The sequence below is a fragment of the Macaca nemestrina genome, chromosome 2 (genome assembly GCF_043159975.1).
Source record: "Macaca nemestrina isolate mMacNem1 chromosome 2, mMacNem.hap1, whole genome shotgun sequence".
Classification (NCBI taxonomy): domain Eukaryota; kingdom Metazoa; phylum Chordata; class Mammalia; order Primates; family Cercopithecidae; genus Macaca; species Macaca nemestrina.
The window spans coordinates 159,762,789-159,779,584 of NC_092126.1; the positions used below are offsets into that span (position 1 = coordinate 159,762,789).

General features: G+C 45.8%; 1 protein-coding gene across 18 annotated transcripts in view; it reads right to left on the reverse strand.

The window, feature by feature from the left end:
* The window catches only part of LOC105470260 (kalirin RhoGEF kinase), a 700,354-nt gene extending 683,915 nt beyond the window's left edge, over window positions 1-16,439 (reverse strand). For 8 of the 18 annotated variants that reach the window (XM_071089172.1, XM_071089152.1, XM_071089145.1 and 5 more), the window contains exon 1: window positions 15,983-16,439. In XM_071089172.1, the coding sequence (XP_070945273.1) occupies window positions 15,983-16,055 (73 nt within the window). In that variant the 5' untranslated portion in view covers window positions 16,056-16,439. The remainder of the gene's footprint in view (window positions 1-15,982) is intronic. The other 10 variants (XM_071089192.1, XM_071089190.1, XM_071089184.1 and 7 more) reach the window with 2 other exon arrangements.
* Window positions 16,440-16,796: the final 357 nt, after the last annotated feature.

A 16,796-nucleotide genomic window follows, 5' to 3' on the forward strand; every position in this document is an offset into this window, starting at 1 on the left:
TATCAGAAAGACTGGCTCCACTTTCGAAAATTTGAAAAGCTACAGTTTCTTTGCACATCTGGGTAATAAGAAGTAAGTGTGCAACTGAACTACACTGTTACCCACCAGAAAGAAAACCTCAGCTATTCTGGCAGTTAGATGAGCTACTCTTCCTCTCTCATACACACATCTCTTTTCCAAAAGCAAATGGAACATGTCATGAAAAGTTTCACTCCATTTCTAGTGCTGCCAATTTCCTACCAGACATGAAAAAATGTACAGTCCTCAAGTGCAGTACAGGCTGTCACTCCCATCTGAGTCGCCCAGCTCAGCTTTCAACCACACTCAAAACCGAAGGAGACCCCAGAGAAGCAGCTGACAAAATCCCTTTTCAGTTAGTCAGCATTTTGTTTTTCCAAAGCATTTTCTTTCTATCATCTCACTTTATCTCATACTATTCCTATGAGGTATGGCAGGGCAAGTATGTTTACCTCTTTCTTCGAATGAGGAAAGAGAGATCCCATCTGTAAAAACAGGCGTATTACCGGGTTTGGCCAAGGTACAGAGCTATTTAGTGGTGGGCAGAATTAGAAACCAAGGTCTCCCGAATGACATCCTTGGAGTCTCCTAGCCAAGAACAGGCTATGGCTTTTGCATACACAATCTAAAGTGCTGCCATAGCTAACTGTGGTATTGGAATTAACTTACATTCAAGTTCAAGAACAGATGCGGCTTTTTTGGCTAATTGAGACTGCAAATCTGGCTCCTAAGGCACACTGAAAAAGAGGTCAAGAATGGCCTCTACCATTTATTTAAATGTCACTAACAAAAGTGTCCTTAAACATTACACAAAAAGTTATCCTTCAGAGAACAGGGACTGGTTGTTCTTCCTCTCTCCTGAGGATAAAGGCAGAGAAAACAGCACAAACCTACAGTTGTCCTACAGTCACCTTTGAACAAGATCAAAAAAATGAATGGCCTTTCTTGCTACTCTTTGGACCAAATAATGTCCCAGAACAAACACCGGTCCACAGAAAATCTGGGTTATAAATGTCTATCATTAGGAGAATGGTTTAATAAAGTCACACATCCTCACAATAGAATGTAACACAACTGTTAAAACAAATGAGGTGGCCAGGCGCAGTGGCTCACACCTGTAATCCCAGCACTTTGGGAGGCTGAGGCAGGCGGATCATGAGGTCAGGAGATCGAGACCATCCTGGCTAACATGGTGAAACCTCGTCTCTACTAAAAATACAAAAAAAAAAAAAAAATTAGCTGGGCGTAGTGGCAGGCGCCTGTAGACCCAGTTACTCGGGAGGCTGAGGCAGGAGAATGGCGTGGACCCAGGAGGTGGAGCTTGCAGTGAGCCGAGAGCGCACCACTGCACTCCAGTCTGGGGAACAGAGCGAGACTCTGTCTCAAAAAGACAAAAAGAACAAAAAAAATGAGGTAAAACTATAGGTGTTGACATAGAAAAATGTCCATGATTACAAAATGATAAAAACAAGTTGCAGAATAACAGGTATAGCATGATCCTCTTTTTGTTAAATGAAAAAAAGCTATTAATTTGTATAAAGATGTATATGCAACAGGTACATGTGTGTATCTGTTGAATTTATCTAAACATAAGGGAGGAAGAGGGAGAAAGAGTATTCACTCTGACCATATATCTTGTACTTTTGTTCTGTGTAAATATTTTTTAAAACAGTGTCAATACCTTTACCCCTCCAAACAATGAATGGATCCTCTGTCTTCCTGTATTTCCCCCATATAAAGGTCAATTGGCTTATAAACATCTTCCTTTGTTCAATAGACATATGTATAGGAATGTATCATACCTTTAAGTTAGTTGGAAAAAATTATCTCATTTTGGAAAAATTCTACCCCCTTCATTTGTTTTTCATCTTCATTCAAAAATTGAAAAACAAACCATGGATCAAGGGAGAGAATTCACATAGGAAAAAGGACTAGAAGGAAATATCTCATATCAGCAAACGGGTTCTCTCTGGGTGATAGAAGAATTACAGTGGCTTTTCTATCCTTTATACTTCATCACATTTTTCAAATGTCCTACAGTTAGCCAGCATTAAAATAATGTTTTATATTTTTAAAAACTTCAATATAAAAAGTGTTCTATGAAGGTATACCTAAAATTGAGTCTCTCTAAATAAAACCTTATTTTACCACTTATTTAAATTATCTCTTAGCTTATAGACAATAAATACATATTAAATGAGTCAATGAATGACTAAAACTCCCTTTCTGATTTTTCTCCAATTAGCCATTATTTTCCTAATTCAACAAGACTATGAACTTTTCAGGGACAAAGATCATGTGATAGCCATTTTCATTAGTCCTCTTAGTATCTGGCATAACACTAGGCACATGGCAGACACTCACTAAATATTGATTAGTTGGTCCATTTGCATGTTTGAACTTCCTACTTGGGTCTTTCTAAAAGAAGAGTGAATATTTTTCCAGTGCCTGTGAAATATGTGAATATTTATAAGCAAGTGATAAAAGGAATCCCCTCTAATTAATCCACACAACAGCTGTATTTCACAATGTTGACTTCATAGGTCTTTTGTTTAAAGCAGAATTGCCTGTCCACAAAACAAAACAAAACAAAAAAAAACAAAAAAGAAGACACAATTCCTTAGCACAGTGTTTCATTATAAAACTCCCAAATAGCCTAGACACCAATAAGTAGTTTTTTTGAAAAAAAAAATTGGGCCAACATATACTAATGGAGTAAGTAGTATTTGCAAGGCACTAACCTGGGCATTGACAAGAATACAGACAAGTCAAAAGCAAAGGGTGTGTACAACCTACTTGGAGAAATCAGACATAAACATTTTCCAAAGTAGGGCCTTCAAAAGGCCTTAACGCCATCAATGTTCCATAAGGTTTGGGGAAGACAATAGTATTCAAACAAGTGAAGTGCACACCTCATCCTCACCCCAGACATCTCATCCAAATCACCAGCCAAAAACACTATTTCTTTCCCCGCTCCAGAGACTCCAGGGCTGAGCAAGAGTCAGAACCAGGCATACCCAGCCCATTCTGAAATCAACTGAACAGATCATTCTTTTATGCAATTCCCACTCATTCTCCAGAAAATGGATCCAATCCATCTCCTCTCTCCCCAGGCTCGCAGCATCTCCCAGTGCTTGCAGATGACCTTGGCTCCCGTTCACTAAGATGACTGAGGTTAGCTTAATAGGAGCTCTAGCATCTGACCTGAAAAACACCTGGGTCTTTCCACATAGCCACAGAAGAAAAGGTGACCATCCATTCCAGAGATAACCTCTTTACCCACAAATCTCATTCCTTTCTAATTTTGGGGGAAGCCGGTACCCACCGTGGTACCCTCCGCTAACGCATATACCACCTTCTAACACTTTGAGTCTCTACCATTGTCTCTTCCTATGACTTTTTCAAACATTCAAAGCTTTTTCTTGATCTGAAAGAAAAAAATAACTTCACTGGACCTGATAACCTTTTAAAATTTTTGAATGAAGAATAATATACATGCATAAAACTGCACATATAAGTTAACAGATCATTAAGATTTCACAAAAGATCCCAGCACTTTGGGAGACCGAGACAGGTGGATCACGAGGTCAGGAGATAGAGACCATCCTGGCTAACACAGTGAAACCCCGTCTCTACTAAAAAATACAAAAAACTAGCCAGGCGAGGTGGCAGGCGCTTGTAGTCCCAGCTACTCGGGAGGCTGAGGCAGGAGAATGGTGTAAACCCGGGAGGCGGAGTTTGCAGTGAGCTGAGATCCGGCCACTGCACTCCAGCCTGGGCGACAGAGCAAGATTCCGTCTCAAAAAAAAAAAAAAAAAAAAAAAAAAAAAGATTTCACAAAAGAAACACACCTGTGGTCTAGAAGCAGAACAATATCAGCAACCCCAAAATGTCCTCTTGATTACCATCTTATTTGTCTCCTTACTTTTATTACCAAGTTTCTTGAATATTGGTCTATGCTCATTATTCTTGTTTGTACTACCTTTTCATCCATTTCAGCCCAAGCACTCCCTCTTCAATGAATGTTCCCCACACCCATCTGGGTCAGGTTGTTGATCCTTCCTCTATACATTAGCGTGCATTTGTCTTTACTGCACTTATCATACTACACTGCAATCATCTGTTTATGTATCAGGCACCCCTGCCCGACAATTAGGCTGTTAACCTCCTTTTGGGAAAGACTATTTATAACTTGTCTGTGTACGCCCAGTGCCTGGCACTTAGTAGGTGCACAGCTGGTGTTTGACACTTCAATAAATGAGTATAAAAATAAATGAAGAGATCTGCTCACTGAAATCCAGTACTCTGCTAAAATTGATTAGTTCTTTCTCCAATTCCCATCAAAAGGAATGATACTTAGCTGTCAAAACTCAGTGGTTGGGATCATGAAGAATGACTAGAAAATTGTACTGTTACAATCTTTGGTTAAGCATCTCTTTACATCCAAGTATCTGAGCATATTATGTGCCAAAGCACTGGTGTACACAGAAGAGGCTTAAAATCTTGCACCGTCCCTCTGACTTAAAGCTGTGACAGTACTCCCTATGGTGTTCTGTCCTTCCACTGCCACACCCTGACATGGAGTCCTGCCAATCTTTTCCCCAACTGTTCCTGGAGTCACTCCTCCCTTTCCCCACCACTTCATTTCAGGACAGTAAGTAGTCAGAGACAGGAATCCCCCAGGAGCCCAGACCCCTCCTCCTAGCCCTCTTTTGTCACATCCAATTAACCATCTGCCAGTCTCCCAGGTCCCCTTCTAGGCCCACTGTCCAGCTGCCAACTCAATATTGTGCCCCCACGCCATAGATGCCCATTGTCCCTGGGCTGGGTAAGAGTATAAAAGATGGAGATTTTAGCCTCATCCCTAGTCCCTGCCTGTCAAGCCTTGGAATAATTGTAACTGAAAGTTTAAAAATCATAACACTATCTCCATACTGTTATCAAATGAAGGAAGAAAATGAAGAGAAGGAAGAGAAGGAAAGAAGGAGGGAATCAGTTTTCATGATTTTGAAAATAAAGGGATTCATCTAACTAGTAACATAATCATAATATGTTATACATGTAATATGTCATACTAGTAATATATAGTACCATATTACTAGTAATATAATCCTATTTACATTACTATTCACAATATGAATACAGCTATCACAATATATCTATTAACATGAGCAATTTTTTTTCTTCTTTTCTTTTTTTGAGACAGAGTCTTGCTCTGTTGCCCAGCCTGGAATGCAGTGGCATGATCTTGGCTCACTGCAACCTCCGCCTCCTGGGTTCAAGTGATTCTCCTACCTCAGCCTCCCAAGTAGCTGGGATTACAGGTGCCCAGTGAAAGGCAAGAATTTTTTTACCCATTTTACAGATTTATAAACTAAAGCTTGGAATAATTATAACTTGCACAAAGTCACAAAGCGAGTAAGTTTCTGTTCCAAGATTCTGTGATTCTGGAACTGGTCTATACTTAAGGAAACTCCCACCTCCTTGTGTTCTAGGCAAGATAAGCCTGGTTCCCCACAATCCATCCTTTGGTGGCAGCAACACCCAGATTCCTACTCACCAGCCCTCAGGAGGGTCTTTGATGAAATGGGGCTTTTCCTCTTGGGTCAGCCCCTGAAACAAGGGGTGGAACGAGTGTTTGGGGCCAAGAAAAAGAGTATGGCATATTCTCTTCTGTGAAGGATTTCACTTCATGGAGAAGAATGAGCAAGGGGCTCTTTCATGAGCCCTAGCCTGCTTCCACTTTCTTCTAGGACTTCAAGAGACACTATGGAAACTGGAAATTCATGAGCAAATCCCATCACTGATATAGCACCTTGATGGCCAGACACTGACCCCTCCTAAGTAGGCTGCCCAGATACCATCTTGCCTGAGTTTCCCTCCCTCTCTTCTCTCCTCACTTACTTCTTCCCCACTTGCCTTTCTGACTCATACTCTGTAGGAGGCGATTCTGCAGACCCTACTACAGCCTAAAGCAGTCCCACCTAAGCTTGCAAAAGAAAGCCACCAGCACTTTTAAATGGTTTGCTAACTTTAGATCTCCCAGCCTTGCTTCTTAGCTTCTTTACCTAAGAGCCTTCTAGGGCCACAACAGCTCAGCCCACCCATTTCACAGCTGCCTCAGCTTGCACTACCCTCCCTAAGCATGGTGCCACTAGTCTCTGAGTCTTCCAGCCAGATGATGCTCTCTCTCCTGGAGCTGTCAATCTGGAACATTGTGCCCACCAGTCCTTGCCAGCCAGCTACTTCACTGAGGTCTGCCTTCCCTCCAGTGTCCAAGAAAGAAGCATCCTCCTCTGGCCCAAAGCTGACCTTGAGATCCACCCCTCCAGGCTCATCCAGGACCTTCCTCTATCAATTACTTCTGTCTTTTCTAAATATTAAGTATCTTCCTCATGCCTGCCGTCTCCCTCTTCTCCATCCCTAGGTATTCGCATATATTCTCTCCTAAAAAAAACCTCCCCTCAACTCTGCTCCCCATCTCCAAGTACCTTGCTATTTTTAATCTTCCCTTCACAGTCAAACCTTTCCAAAGAGCCATCTATATGCACTCCCACCACTTCCTCCCCATGCGCTCACTCCTCATTCCCCTTGGAATTTGGATTCCACCTCCCATACACAATTGAAACTGCTATTTCAAAGATTACCAATGATCTCCTAGTCTCCAGAACCAATGGTATTTGCTCAGTTCCCATCTCCCTCAACTTTCCTGCAGCATTAAATCCTGTTGATCACCTGATTTTCCTAAGTATTGCTCTCTCCTGGTTCTCCTCCAGCCCTTCTGCATCTGTTCTCCCACAGCCCAACGTAGATACCCCTGTATCTACAATTCTGTCTTTGGCACTCTGCCCTTAATTCTGTGTATGCTTTTCATTTATTATATCATCTATTTTGATAGCTCCAGCCACAACTTCTTTCAGATAGCTCCCAAATCTATATTTCCAGATCTGGCCTCCCTCCAAAGCTCCAGACTCCCTTCGTTATCCGCCTACTGAATCCACACCTCCCTTAGCTATTTCACTGACACCTGAAATGCAACATGTCCCAAAGCAAATTCTCCAAATCTCCCCTCTTCCCCTGCCTCCCCACAGCTGCTCCTCCTCTTCCCAGCTCCTGACTTTCATTAAGGGTACCTCTGTTCTCCTAGTCACTCAAACTCTAAACTTTGGAGTAATCTTGGGTTCCTATCTCTTTCTTGACACATCAACATCCAAGATGCCAGGTCCCATAGACTCCACTTCCTGAAGTAACTCATATCCATCCCCTCCTCTCCATTTCTGCTGCTGCTTCTCAAGTTCAGACCCTCCTACTCTATCTCAGTGATCTCCTAACCCATCCCCAACCAACAGTCCCTCCCCTACTCCAATGGGCCGTCCACAGGGCTGCCAGATTTATCTTTCTGATCATGTCATTTTTAGTGGCTTCCCAGAGCCAACTGCTGAAAGACCAAATTCATTGGCTTTCCATTCAACGCCTTCATGATCTAGGAGCCTAGTAAATGTTTGATAAAGCAATCAACTAATCAACCTGGTTGCCACCTCCTGAGTCTCATCTCCCATTGATCCTCCACCAGTCTCCTCTGAGTCACATAAACTGAACCATTTACTGCCCCTAAATATGCTATGAATATTCATACCTCCTTTCAATGCTGTTTTAACCTGGGATCACAACACTTTTGTCTTCCCTATCCAAACCATACCAATCATATGTCCCAGATCAAGGAGAAGTAGCCACTCCCTTAAGTGTACAGAGTGTCTGCCACTTTTCACTTAAACTTGTTTATCTGTTGCATCCATGTTCCCTAGCTAGTGTCCAGCTCCCTTCTAATAATGTGATGGGGCAGATGGGGAGGAGAGAAAGCTAATTCTCCTACAGTTTCTTCTTTACCTCCCTGAATTAATTCCTCTGTCCACCCATTTGATTCTTTCTGTTCCCTTTCTCCTAGGCAGACACAATTTCAAGCAGCTCTATTGATCCAACAGCTCTGTGGCTGTCAGTCATTTCCTAGTTATTTTTGCTGCCAATCATTCATGCACAAAGGAGTGGCAGGAGGAGTCTGAACTGCACGCAGACAGAGAAAAGGCAGGAAGGGCCTGATTCTCTGCGCACACCTGAGGCTCAGCAGAAGTAAGAACCAAGAACCTTCTCCAGATGGATCGAGCCACGTGCCCCACGACCCGGACAGGGACTGGGGCACTGGCATTCTTATACTTATGCAGAGGAGGAGAAAACAGGGGTCCCCTGACCTGCTGTAAAAGGGTGACCCATCCAGTCCCCTTGGGAAACCACAATGAGAATAACTGTATATCTTCCTGGACTGGAAAGGTCCCATGGAAGTCAGATTAAATAAGACAATACTTGTCAGAAGAGGCACCTAGAGTAACAGAATGTTCAATTTGGAAAGATCTACGTATTTTTGGATAGCACTGTACAACTTATAAAGACTTTTCAGATACAGTATCTTATTTGAGTCTCTCAGCAGCTCTATAAGGGAAGGGTCGGGGCAGGGGGGCTATTATCCTCATCTTACACAGATGTGAAAGTCATTTGCCCAAGTTATTCATGTAAGTAGAGAGCAAAATGGAGTGTTTACCTCCTGCTCTATTGTCTGGCCTTCTCGGCCTCCTTCATAGACTTTTTCCTCCCCTTTTAACCCCTTATATCCAAGTGCTCCCAGAGGGTGTATATTTATATCCATTTCCATTCCTGTTCTACATTCTGTTTTTAATGGCTTTATATACTCCCATAGCATGCGTGGTACATGACTATAGTAAACACTTGATAAATATTTTTCAAACAAATGATTTAATGAATGAATGAATGAGAGCCGAGGCCCAAAACCTAGCCTTCTGATGCCACACACAGGCTCCCTGCACTGCATCATGTTGCCTCTCTGGCACCCTCTCACATCCCATGTCAAAAGCCCTGCCCAGCACGCCTTCAAGAGACCTTCAGCCTCTGTCCATCACATTCAATAATTAAAACAGCAGAAACAACAGGGATAACTAGGATTTCTTGTGCTTCTACTGTGTCAGAGACCGCTAGATGCTCCATACATGTTTTTTTTTTCCTAGTTAATCCTCTCAACCTGTGAAACAAGCTTTATCAGTCCCATTTTGCAGAAGATGAGGATGAGAGATACTAAATAATTAATGCAAGATCCTACCCCTAGTTAGTGCTGAACTTATTCCATCCAAAGCCTATCATCCTCTAGCTATACCAGGGTTTCTCCATCTCAGCATTACTGACATTTTGGAGCTGGATAATTATTTGTTGTCCTGTGCATTGTAAGATGCTTAGCAGCACCCTTGACCTCTACCCACTAGATGCCAGTAGCAAACCCTCCCCAGGTTATGACACACACACAAAAAAATGTCTCCAGGCATTGCTAAATGTTCTGTGATGGGGGGTGGGAAGGGGAGTATTGCCCTTGTTGAGAACCACTGGGCTACACCATACTGCCCACCTCCAGCAGTAAACTATCAAATACCAGAACTACAGAAAACTTTGAAAAGTAAAAAGTGTTCAATTCCAACATCTAAGAAGAACTCTAGTTCACAGGTTACAGTGTTTTACTGATTTTATTTATAGTCAGGAAGATTTTCTTACTTATCAGCTAATTTCTTACTGTAGCTTCAGTTTATTCTAAAACCGCCTTTCATCCCTCAAGGGATTATCAAATATGATGGGACAGAATGTACCAGTAATAAAGTTATTGGTGATTTGTGGCACAAGGATGAAGCAAAGTTTGCCAAATCTTATAGAGGTGGACCTGGATGTCACTGATATGTTCTAAAATATATTAATAGTAGAAATAGCCCATAAAAAATATAGCATTAGAAATATTAACAACATTCCCTCTCCAGAACCACAAAGTCTTCCCAATACACCCCCAAAGGCTCCTGAAAAATGGGGTGACCAAAAGCCCAGTTCATAATGGGTGAAAGTGGAGGAGATCAAGAAGGGACAATAAGCATTAAATTAAGCATCGTGTTTACACTCTGGAGAATCAAGCATAACTTAAAAAAAAAAAAAGATGTTTTTCCTTTGCTGCAAAAGCAAGCTCAGGAAGTAAGAGACTCCTCCCTTTTTAGGTACCTGGCAATGTACAGACTGGGCGGTGACATTTACTCAAAGAATTGCGTGCAAACATAGATTGTTATTCCAAAATCTCCCTTCTATATGACCTGGACATGACAACAGTTTAAGTTTCCCTATCTAGATGTGACAGGGTTCTTATTTAAGAAAAAAGTTTAAGGAATCATACAGAGAATACAAACAAACCATCACTTAGATTCAATAGCTGCTTATATTTTGCCAAGTTTGCTTTATATTGTGAGGAGGCGTTTTTTGATTAATCACAAGGTTTTAAAAAGATCCTTTTTCTTACCTCCAAAGAACAAATAAATTCAATGGGGGAGACAAGCCTTCATGTATGAAAAGGCTAAATAACAATACAATACCGATGAAGTGAGAAAATGAGTACAGACAGTGAGTAATTCAAAGGGCTGTCATCGTGAGCTGTGAAAGCTCCCAGAAGGAGATAGGGCTCAAGTCTTAAAGACTGTGTTGGATTTGGAGGGTGCTGGGGTGGTTGATCCAAGGAGACTGTGAATGCAGGCGCCCTTGGGCAGTGTGTGGAGAGCAGCCTGGCTGGAGCTGAGCTGTGAGGTCGACACTTGACCCTGAAGGCACTAGGGGTTCACTGAAGGTCCAAGCAGCAAGCAGTGGTGTGATGAAAGTAGTGCTTTAGGAAGTGTAAAGTGTCTGCAGGTCCAACTTAGAGTGGGGCTAAGGGAACAGCTTCCGAGGGATGAGAATGAGGGCCAGGAAAGGAGTCCATGAGGGGCATATGGGGCCTGTCCTGGGGTCATGCCCTGTGGATGAACAAGAGCTAACTATGAAAGATAATCCAACAGGGTTTGTGGAGGAGAGAGATTCCTCACAGACAATACCAAGGTTTTAAATACCATGACTGGAAGAGTGAAGATGTCACTTATAGAATTAAGAAAGTCAAGAGGAAGAGCTAGTTTGGAAAGCTGGAAAGACAGAGTTGAGTTTGAGATTGGCCGAAGCCCAAGTAACCACAAACACTTCAACTGAAAATGTCTAGATTCACAGAAGCAAAGCTCAACAGAAGGACAGAGGTAGAAAATATCTCCACATCACTCTCTTTTCATTTATCTTCTTACTTTTTTCCTTTGCACCTTAAAGAAAAAGGTTTTTCTGCTGCTCACCAAAGCCAAGCTCTTACTTTTGTTAGGGAACCGATTCTTATCTCATTTCTTCAGGTATCAAACTCTACACTCGTTCTAGCCTCCTCAGTTTTTTTATCTCCACACATTTTCTCCCTGCCACCTCCAAACCTGCTGTGACTCTAACAAAAAACAAAAATTCCTTTTCTAGATACTAATGTCCCTTCTGGCTAAGCACATACCTCCTTTTCCTTTCACTGATAAACTCTGCAAGTAGCTGATTCCCACTCACCACCGCAAATCCCTCCTCTGAACACCTCTTCTAATCCTCTGCTCCTGGAGCGCGCAGGGTCTTTCTTCCATCATGCCCCAGCACTCCTCCCGCTCAACCTGTCTGCAGCCTGTCATCACATCAGAGCCCACACTGACTCCCTGGGGTCTCCAGGATCAAGTCTCCTCTGCTGCCACTTCTGCAATCAGAATTTCTACCCCAAAATCTAACTTTCGCCCTTCCCTTTCTTCCTCTACTCCTTCCCTCTGAGAGCAGATGCATTCACAAAGCTTCAGCTGCATCCAACCTTCCAAATCAACATCAACAGCCCTAGCCTCCAGCCATGCTCCTGTCTTGGGTCTCACATTTCCAACTGCTGACAAAACAGCTCCACCTGGATTTCCCTGAGTCGCCCCCCCATGCTTCATGTCCAAAGCTAACATCATTATCTGCCCTGCAAAACCAGTTCCTGTCTTCAACCAGCCCACACCTGTCCATCAGTCAGACACTGTCAGTCCTCTGGGCTCCTCAACCCACATACTTCAGTTTCCTCATGGGCTTCATTTTCCTCTCCCCCATCAGTAGATTATCAACAAGTCCCCACATTCATACCTCTAAAAATGTGTCTCGAGGTCATCCCTGACTCCCCATCCTTTCTGCCACCAACCCAGACCAAGGCTCCTCCCCCTCAGCTCCGGATCACTTCTGCATCTCCCTAGATTATACCCTACTTTTGTCCACTTATTCAATCATATTACCCCAGATTAACCTTTCCAAACACTTTCTTCATGATGTGTCATTGCTCAAGAATCCATAATGACTCCCTACTGCCTCTGAATCAAATCCAGTCTCCACTCTTGTGCTTTCAAGACTCTCCCTATTTGACCCTGCCCCACTTCTCCAATCCTGTTTCCCACTCCTCACTAACCTACATCTTCCTCTGTGTCAGCCCAGGCTCTTCAATGCCCAAACTCCCATGTGCCACTGCCCGTTCTCCACTCACCCTTGAAGGACCACCCTAGGCTCCACCTCCTCTGTAGTTCTGCCAACTTTTTAACTTGTAGCACCACAATGGTTAGCAATTAATCTTTAATTGAACAGTAATTGTCAATCTTCTTCAAAATTTGAGAACACAGACCACTTCAAATATTTCTTTTGTGTTCCACAGCACCCTGGACAGCAGAAGGCTCTAGTGAGAACCGAATAATTATTTTTGATTGGCTGGTCAATTGGTTTCTGGTCCCAGTTATCAGTTCCCATATCTCCCTTCCTCTGCCTCCTAAGTATGATCAATAAAATTATTGTAACTCACTTTCTCAGGCTTGGCACAGAGAATTCCCAGGAAGACAATCTGGAGTCTACCAATCTAGAATAGTAGGCTGGGTAGGGTGGGGTGTCTGTGTCCATGTGCACACAGGGAAGTGAGATTTAGGGAATCTAGCTTAACCAATTGGTCAAGGGATTGAAATACCAAAATAATCAAGAGAGGACAAGTAAGGAACCAAAATGACAGAATAATTCGAAATACGCCTAATTAGAAGCACAGTACGCCAGAATTTTGACAAAGCAATTTCCAGTTCGGTCCTTGTGCATACAAAATTTTCCATCAGAAAGAAAGGGGTAACCCTGGTGCTAGGGACTTTGAAAATTTGTTTGAAGATTTCTCAGATGTTCAATTGAATACATTTATAATCTATCCAGCCTGTCAGGTACAGTGCTATATTCCATAGAGATGGGGAATCAGAAGGGAGAAGGTTTAGAAATATGGCTTTTCTAAGCTTAAGAATCTCCACCAACGCATATGTTTATTGCAGCACTGTTCACAATAGCAAAGACATGGAATCAACCTAAATGCCCATTAACGGCAGACTAGATAAACAAAATGTGGTACATGTACACCATGGAATACTATGCAGCCATAAAAAAAGAAAAAGATCATGCCCTTTGCAGCAACATGGATGGAGGTGGGGGCCGTTATCCTAAGCAAACTAACACAGGAACAGAAAACCAAATACTGCATGTTCTCACTTATAAGTGGGAGCTAAACAGTGAAAACACATGGACACAAAGAGAGGAATAACAAACACAGGAGCCTACTTGAGGGTGGAGGGTGAGAGGACAGAGAAAATCAGAAAAAATACTTGTCAGGTACTATGCTTATTAGTGAGGTAATGAAATAATCTGTATTCCAAACCCCTGTGACACATAGTTTACCTATATAACCTGCACTTCTACCCCTGAACCTAAAATAAAAATTAACAACAAAAAAAGACGAATCCCCAGCAAGAGCCTAGGCTAGAGACCAGAAGTGTGGTGAGAGTCAGTGAGCCAAGCATAGAGGGCCACACAGGGTGGGTGTAGTCCTTGACCCACCCCCTCTTGCAACATGTTACAGGTCATCAGTCATTTCCAGCCTTATGCACCAAGGACTTAACCTTTCTCTGATACTAAGTGCACATCAGACTTAGCTCAGCCACTGGGCTGCCCAAGGAGGAGGGAGAATATCCCCAACATAGGAGTCCCACAGGAGACTGACCCGAGTCTGCTATTTATTTTGTGATTTGAGCCAGGGTTGGATAATGTGTGCCATACGTTGTGTTTTGAAAGGCCCTGGGAAAAGTTACACATTGGACTATTATTGGCCATTAACACCATTAACACTGTGTGAATTTATTGTCAGAAATAAGCCTCCAGGAACTGAGCTCTGCTACAGGTGCCTGGAACAGAAAATGAACAGGACCTAGTGTTTGGATGATACAAAGGGGAAAGAGGAGTGGACACCAAAAGGTAAAAGTGGGGTCCTGAAAGGGAAGGTGGAAAGGCTCACACTTCAAGATTTTTCCCCTAGAGCTAAGAAAATGCAGACTTTTGCCCCAGTTGGGAGGCAAGAGGGATCAGCTGGGTTTTTGATTGACTGGTCAATTTGTTTCTAGCCCCAGTTATGAGTTCCCATATCTCCCTTCCTCGTCCTCATAATGAGTATTTCTGGATATCACTTAGCCCCCAGAACCTTGTCCCTATATTCCACCTCTTTAGAATTCATGCTTTTGGGTGCTGGGCTGTTTGTGTATGAGAGAGAAGAAAGAAGAGAGAGAAAATATAATCCATGTCTCAGGAAGAGGAAGAAGGGAAGGAAGGAGGAAGAGAAGGAAGGTAGGCTTAGACCTAGGAAGCAGAATAGAATGACAGGGGCTCCCTCTGATTTCCCCAGACCCTGGCAGCAGCTCCTGTCATCCAGCTTTTTCCTCTGCACATCAACTAGAGAATGAACATATGAGCCAATCAAGTCTTGACTTCCAAAGCCACAAGTCTCCCCCACAAAGCACCCCACCCCCTTCCCTAGAGATGACCTCCAGGGCAAGGTAACAGGGTTAGGAAACAGATGGATGTGCAGAGACCCTCCAGAGCTAACCTGACCCCTGACCCCCACCAGTTCATGTCCTCTAATCCAACTTTCCAAAAGGGAGAGCAGATGCATGGGACCCCGGTAACTTACTGGACTCTTTGGGACAAAGATTCCAGACAAAATGGTTTCAGACATATGGGGACATGGGGAGCTACACACAGAAGCTAGTGGAAGCCACAGGTACAGGGAGATGGGGAATCCCTGGCCATCAGAGAAACAGGGTCACAGGTGGTGGAAAACGAGGATGGTCAGTGCCGGTTCCCGGGAGGGACCGTGTAGCCAGGGAGCAGGAGGAGCAATGGACCCGGGACATGGACGATGGCAGGGGCGCAAAGATCTAGAAAGACATCTCAGGGCTCTACACCTCACAGCAAGCAGAGACTTAGTGGGTGTGTATGAGAGGGACGCTAACTCACACTTCCAGGAATGAGTAATTCTTATGAATAGCTCCTCCGTTCCCAGAACTGAAGAGGAGGACAAGGGGGAGGTCCGAGGCGCCCACCGCCCTCCCAGCCGGGTCTGCCTCTCAAGTCAGAGGGGCCGGCTCCCCACACGCACCAGGCGAGACCCATGTCGTCCGCCCCGCTCCTGTCAGTCTGCAGCCGGCGCGGCGCCGGGTCCCCGCCGCCCCTCTGTGCACATCAGGGCCCCGGGCCCCCGACGGCGAGGAGGAGTGCCGGCCCAGGGCTGCCGCCGGGAGCCCCGCTGACAGGCACGGGGGAGGGGGAGCCAAGGGAGGGGCCGGGACGCCGGTAGCCGGAGCGGCGCGCTGCAAAGTGAGCCAACACCGCCCATCCCCGCGCTCCGGGAGAAGGCGGCCCGAGGGGACCGCCTCCCGCCTCCCCAACACGGACTCCCGCAACTGGGATGAAGGCGGAGGGGCGCGGAGTTCCCAGCCCCCACGCCCTCCCCAAACGCAGCCAGCACTGCCATAACAACCAGAATCTCGGCAACTCCCGCCCCGACGCCGAGGGGGCACTGGCCCCCAACACGCACGCGGCAGCAACAGCCCTCCTTCCCCAAACTTGTCCGAGACGCCGCGTCCGAGGCAGCAGCCTTCAGCCCGGGCCCCCCGCGCCCTGCCCAGCTTACCTGTCCGGAAAAAGGCGTCCACGTCCGAGTCGGCTGCTCCTCCTTCCTCCGCTGCTCCCTCAGGGGGGTTCATGACTGTGGGAGGGCGTCTGAGGGCAGCCGGGGGCCAGAGAAGCCTGGGGCCGAGGGCTGCTAGGCGCCCGATGGGCGGAGGGCGCGGGGCGCAGCGGCCGCAGAGCTGGCGGCCGGGGGGCTTCGAGGGCGGGCGCTGGGCGGTGGGGCAGGGGCAGAGAACGCCGAGCCTCCCTCAGGCGGAGGCGCGCGGCGGGCTAGGGGTGCCTGCCGCCAGCTCCCCCATGGTACCCCTTCCCCAGGGCGCTGGCCGCCTGCTGTCTGGCTAGGGCCGGGAACCGAGGCCGGGGCGCGGGCTGCCTGGGTGCCCGCTGTCCCCCAGCAGCGGCAGCTGGCTCTCCTGCTCGCCTGTCTGCCTGTCTCTATTGTTCAGCCCTGCTCCGCTCTCTCCTCTTTATTTTTCCTCCTCCCTCCCACCCTCCCTGTCTCTCTACCTCCTCCCTCCCTCGCTCACTCGCTCACTCGCTACCTCCCTCCTTCGCTCGCTCGCTCTCTGGCTCCCCCTCTGGCTCCCGCCGCAGCCGCCGCCTCCCCAGCTCCTCCCCCGGCTCCCGCTCCCTCAGTCGCCGCCAACAATGACCCCTGGAGCGCCGAGCTGAACTGAAGCTCCGGCCCGGGCCGAGGGCTCGCTGCGGGCCCCCGGCGGCGCCGACGCCCCCTGTCCCAGCTTCCCTGCGCCGGCCTCCCAGGGAGCGAAGGCTGAGTCCCGAGCTATTGTTCGAGGCTGTGCTAGGCCGGCTTC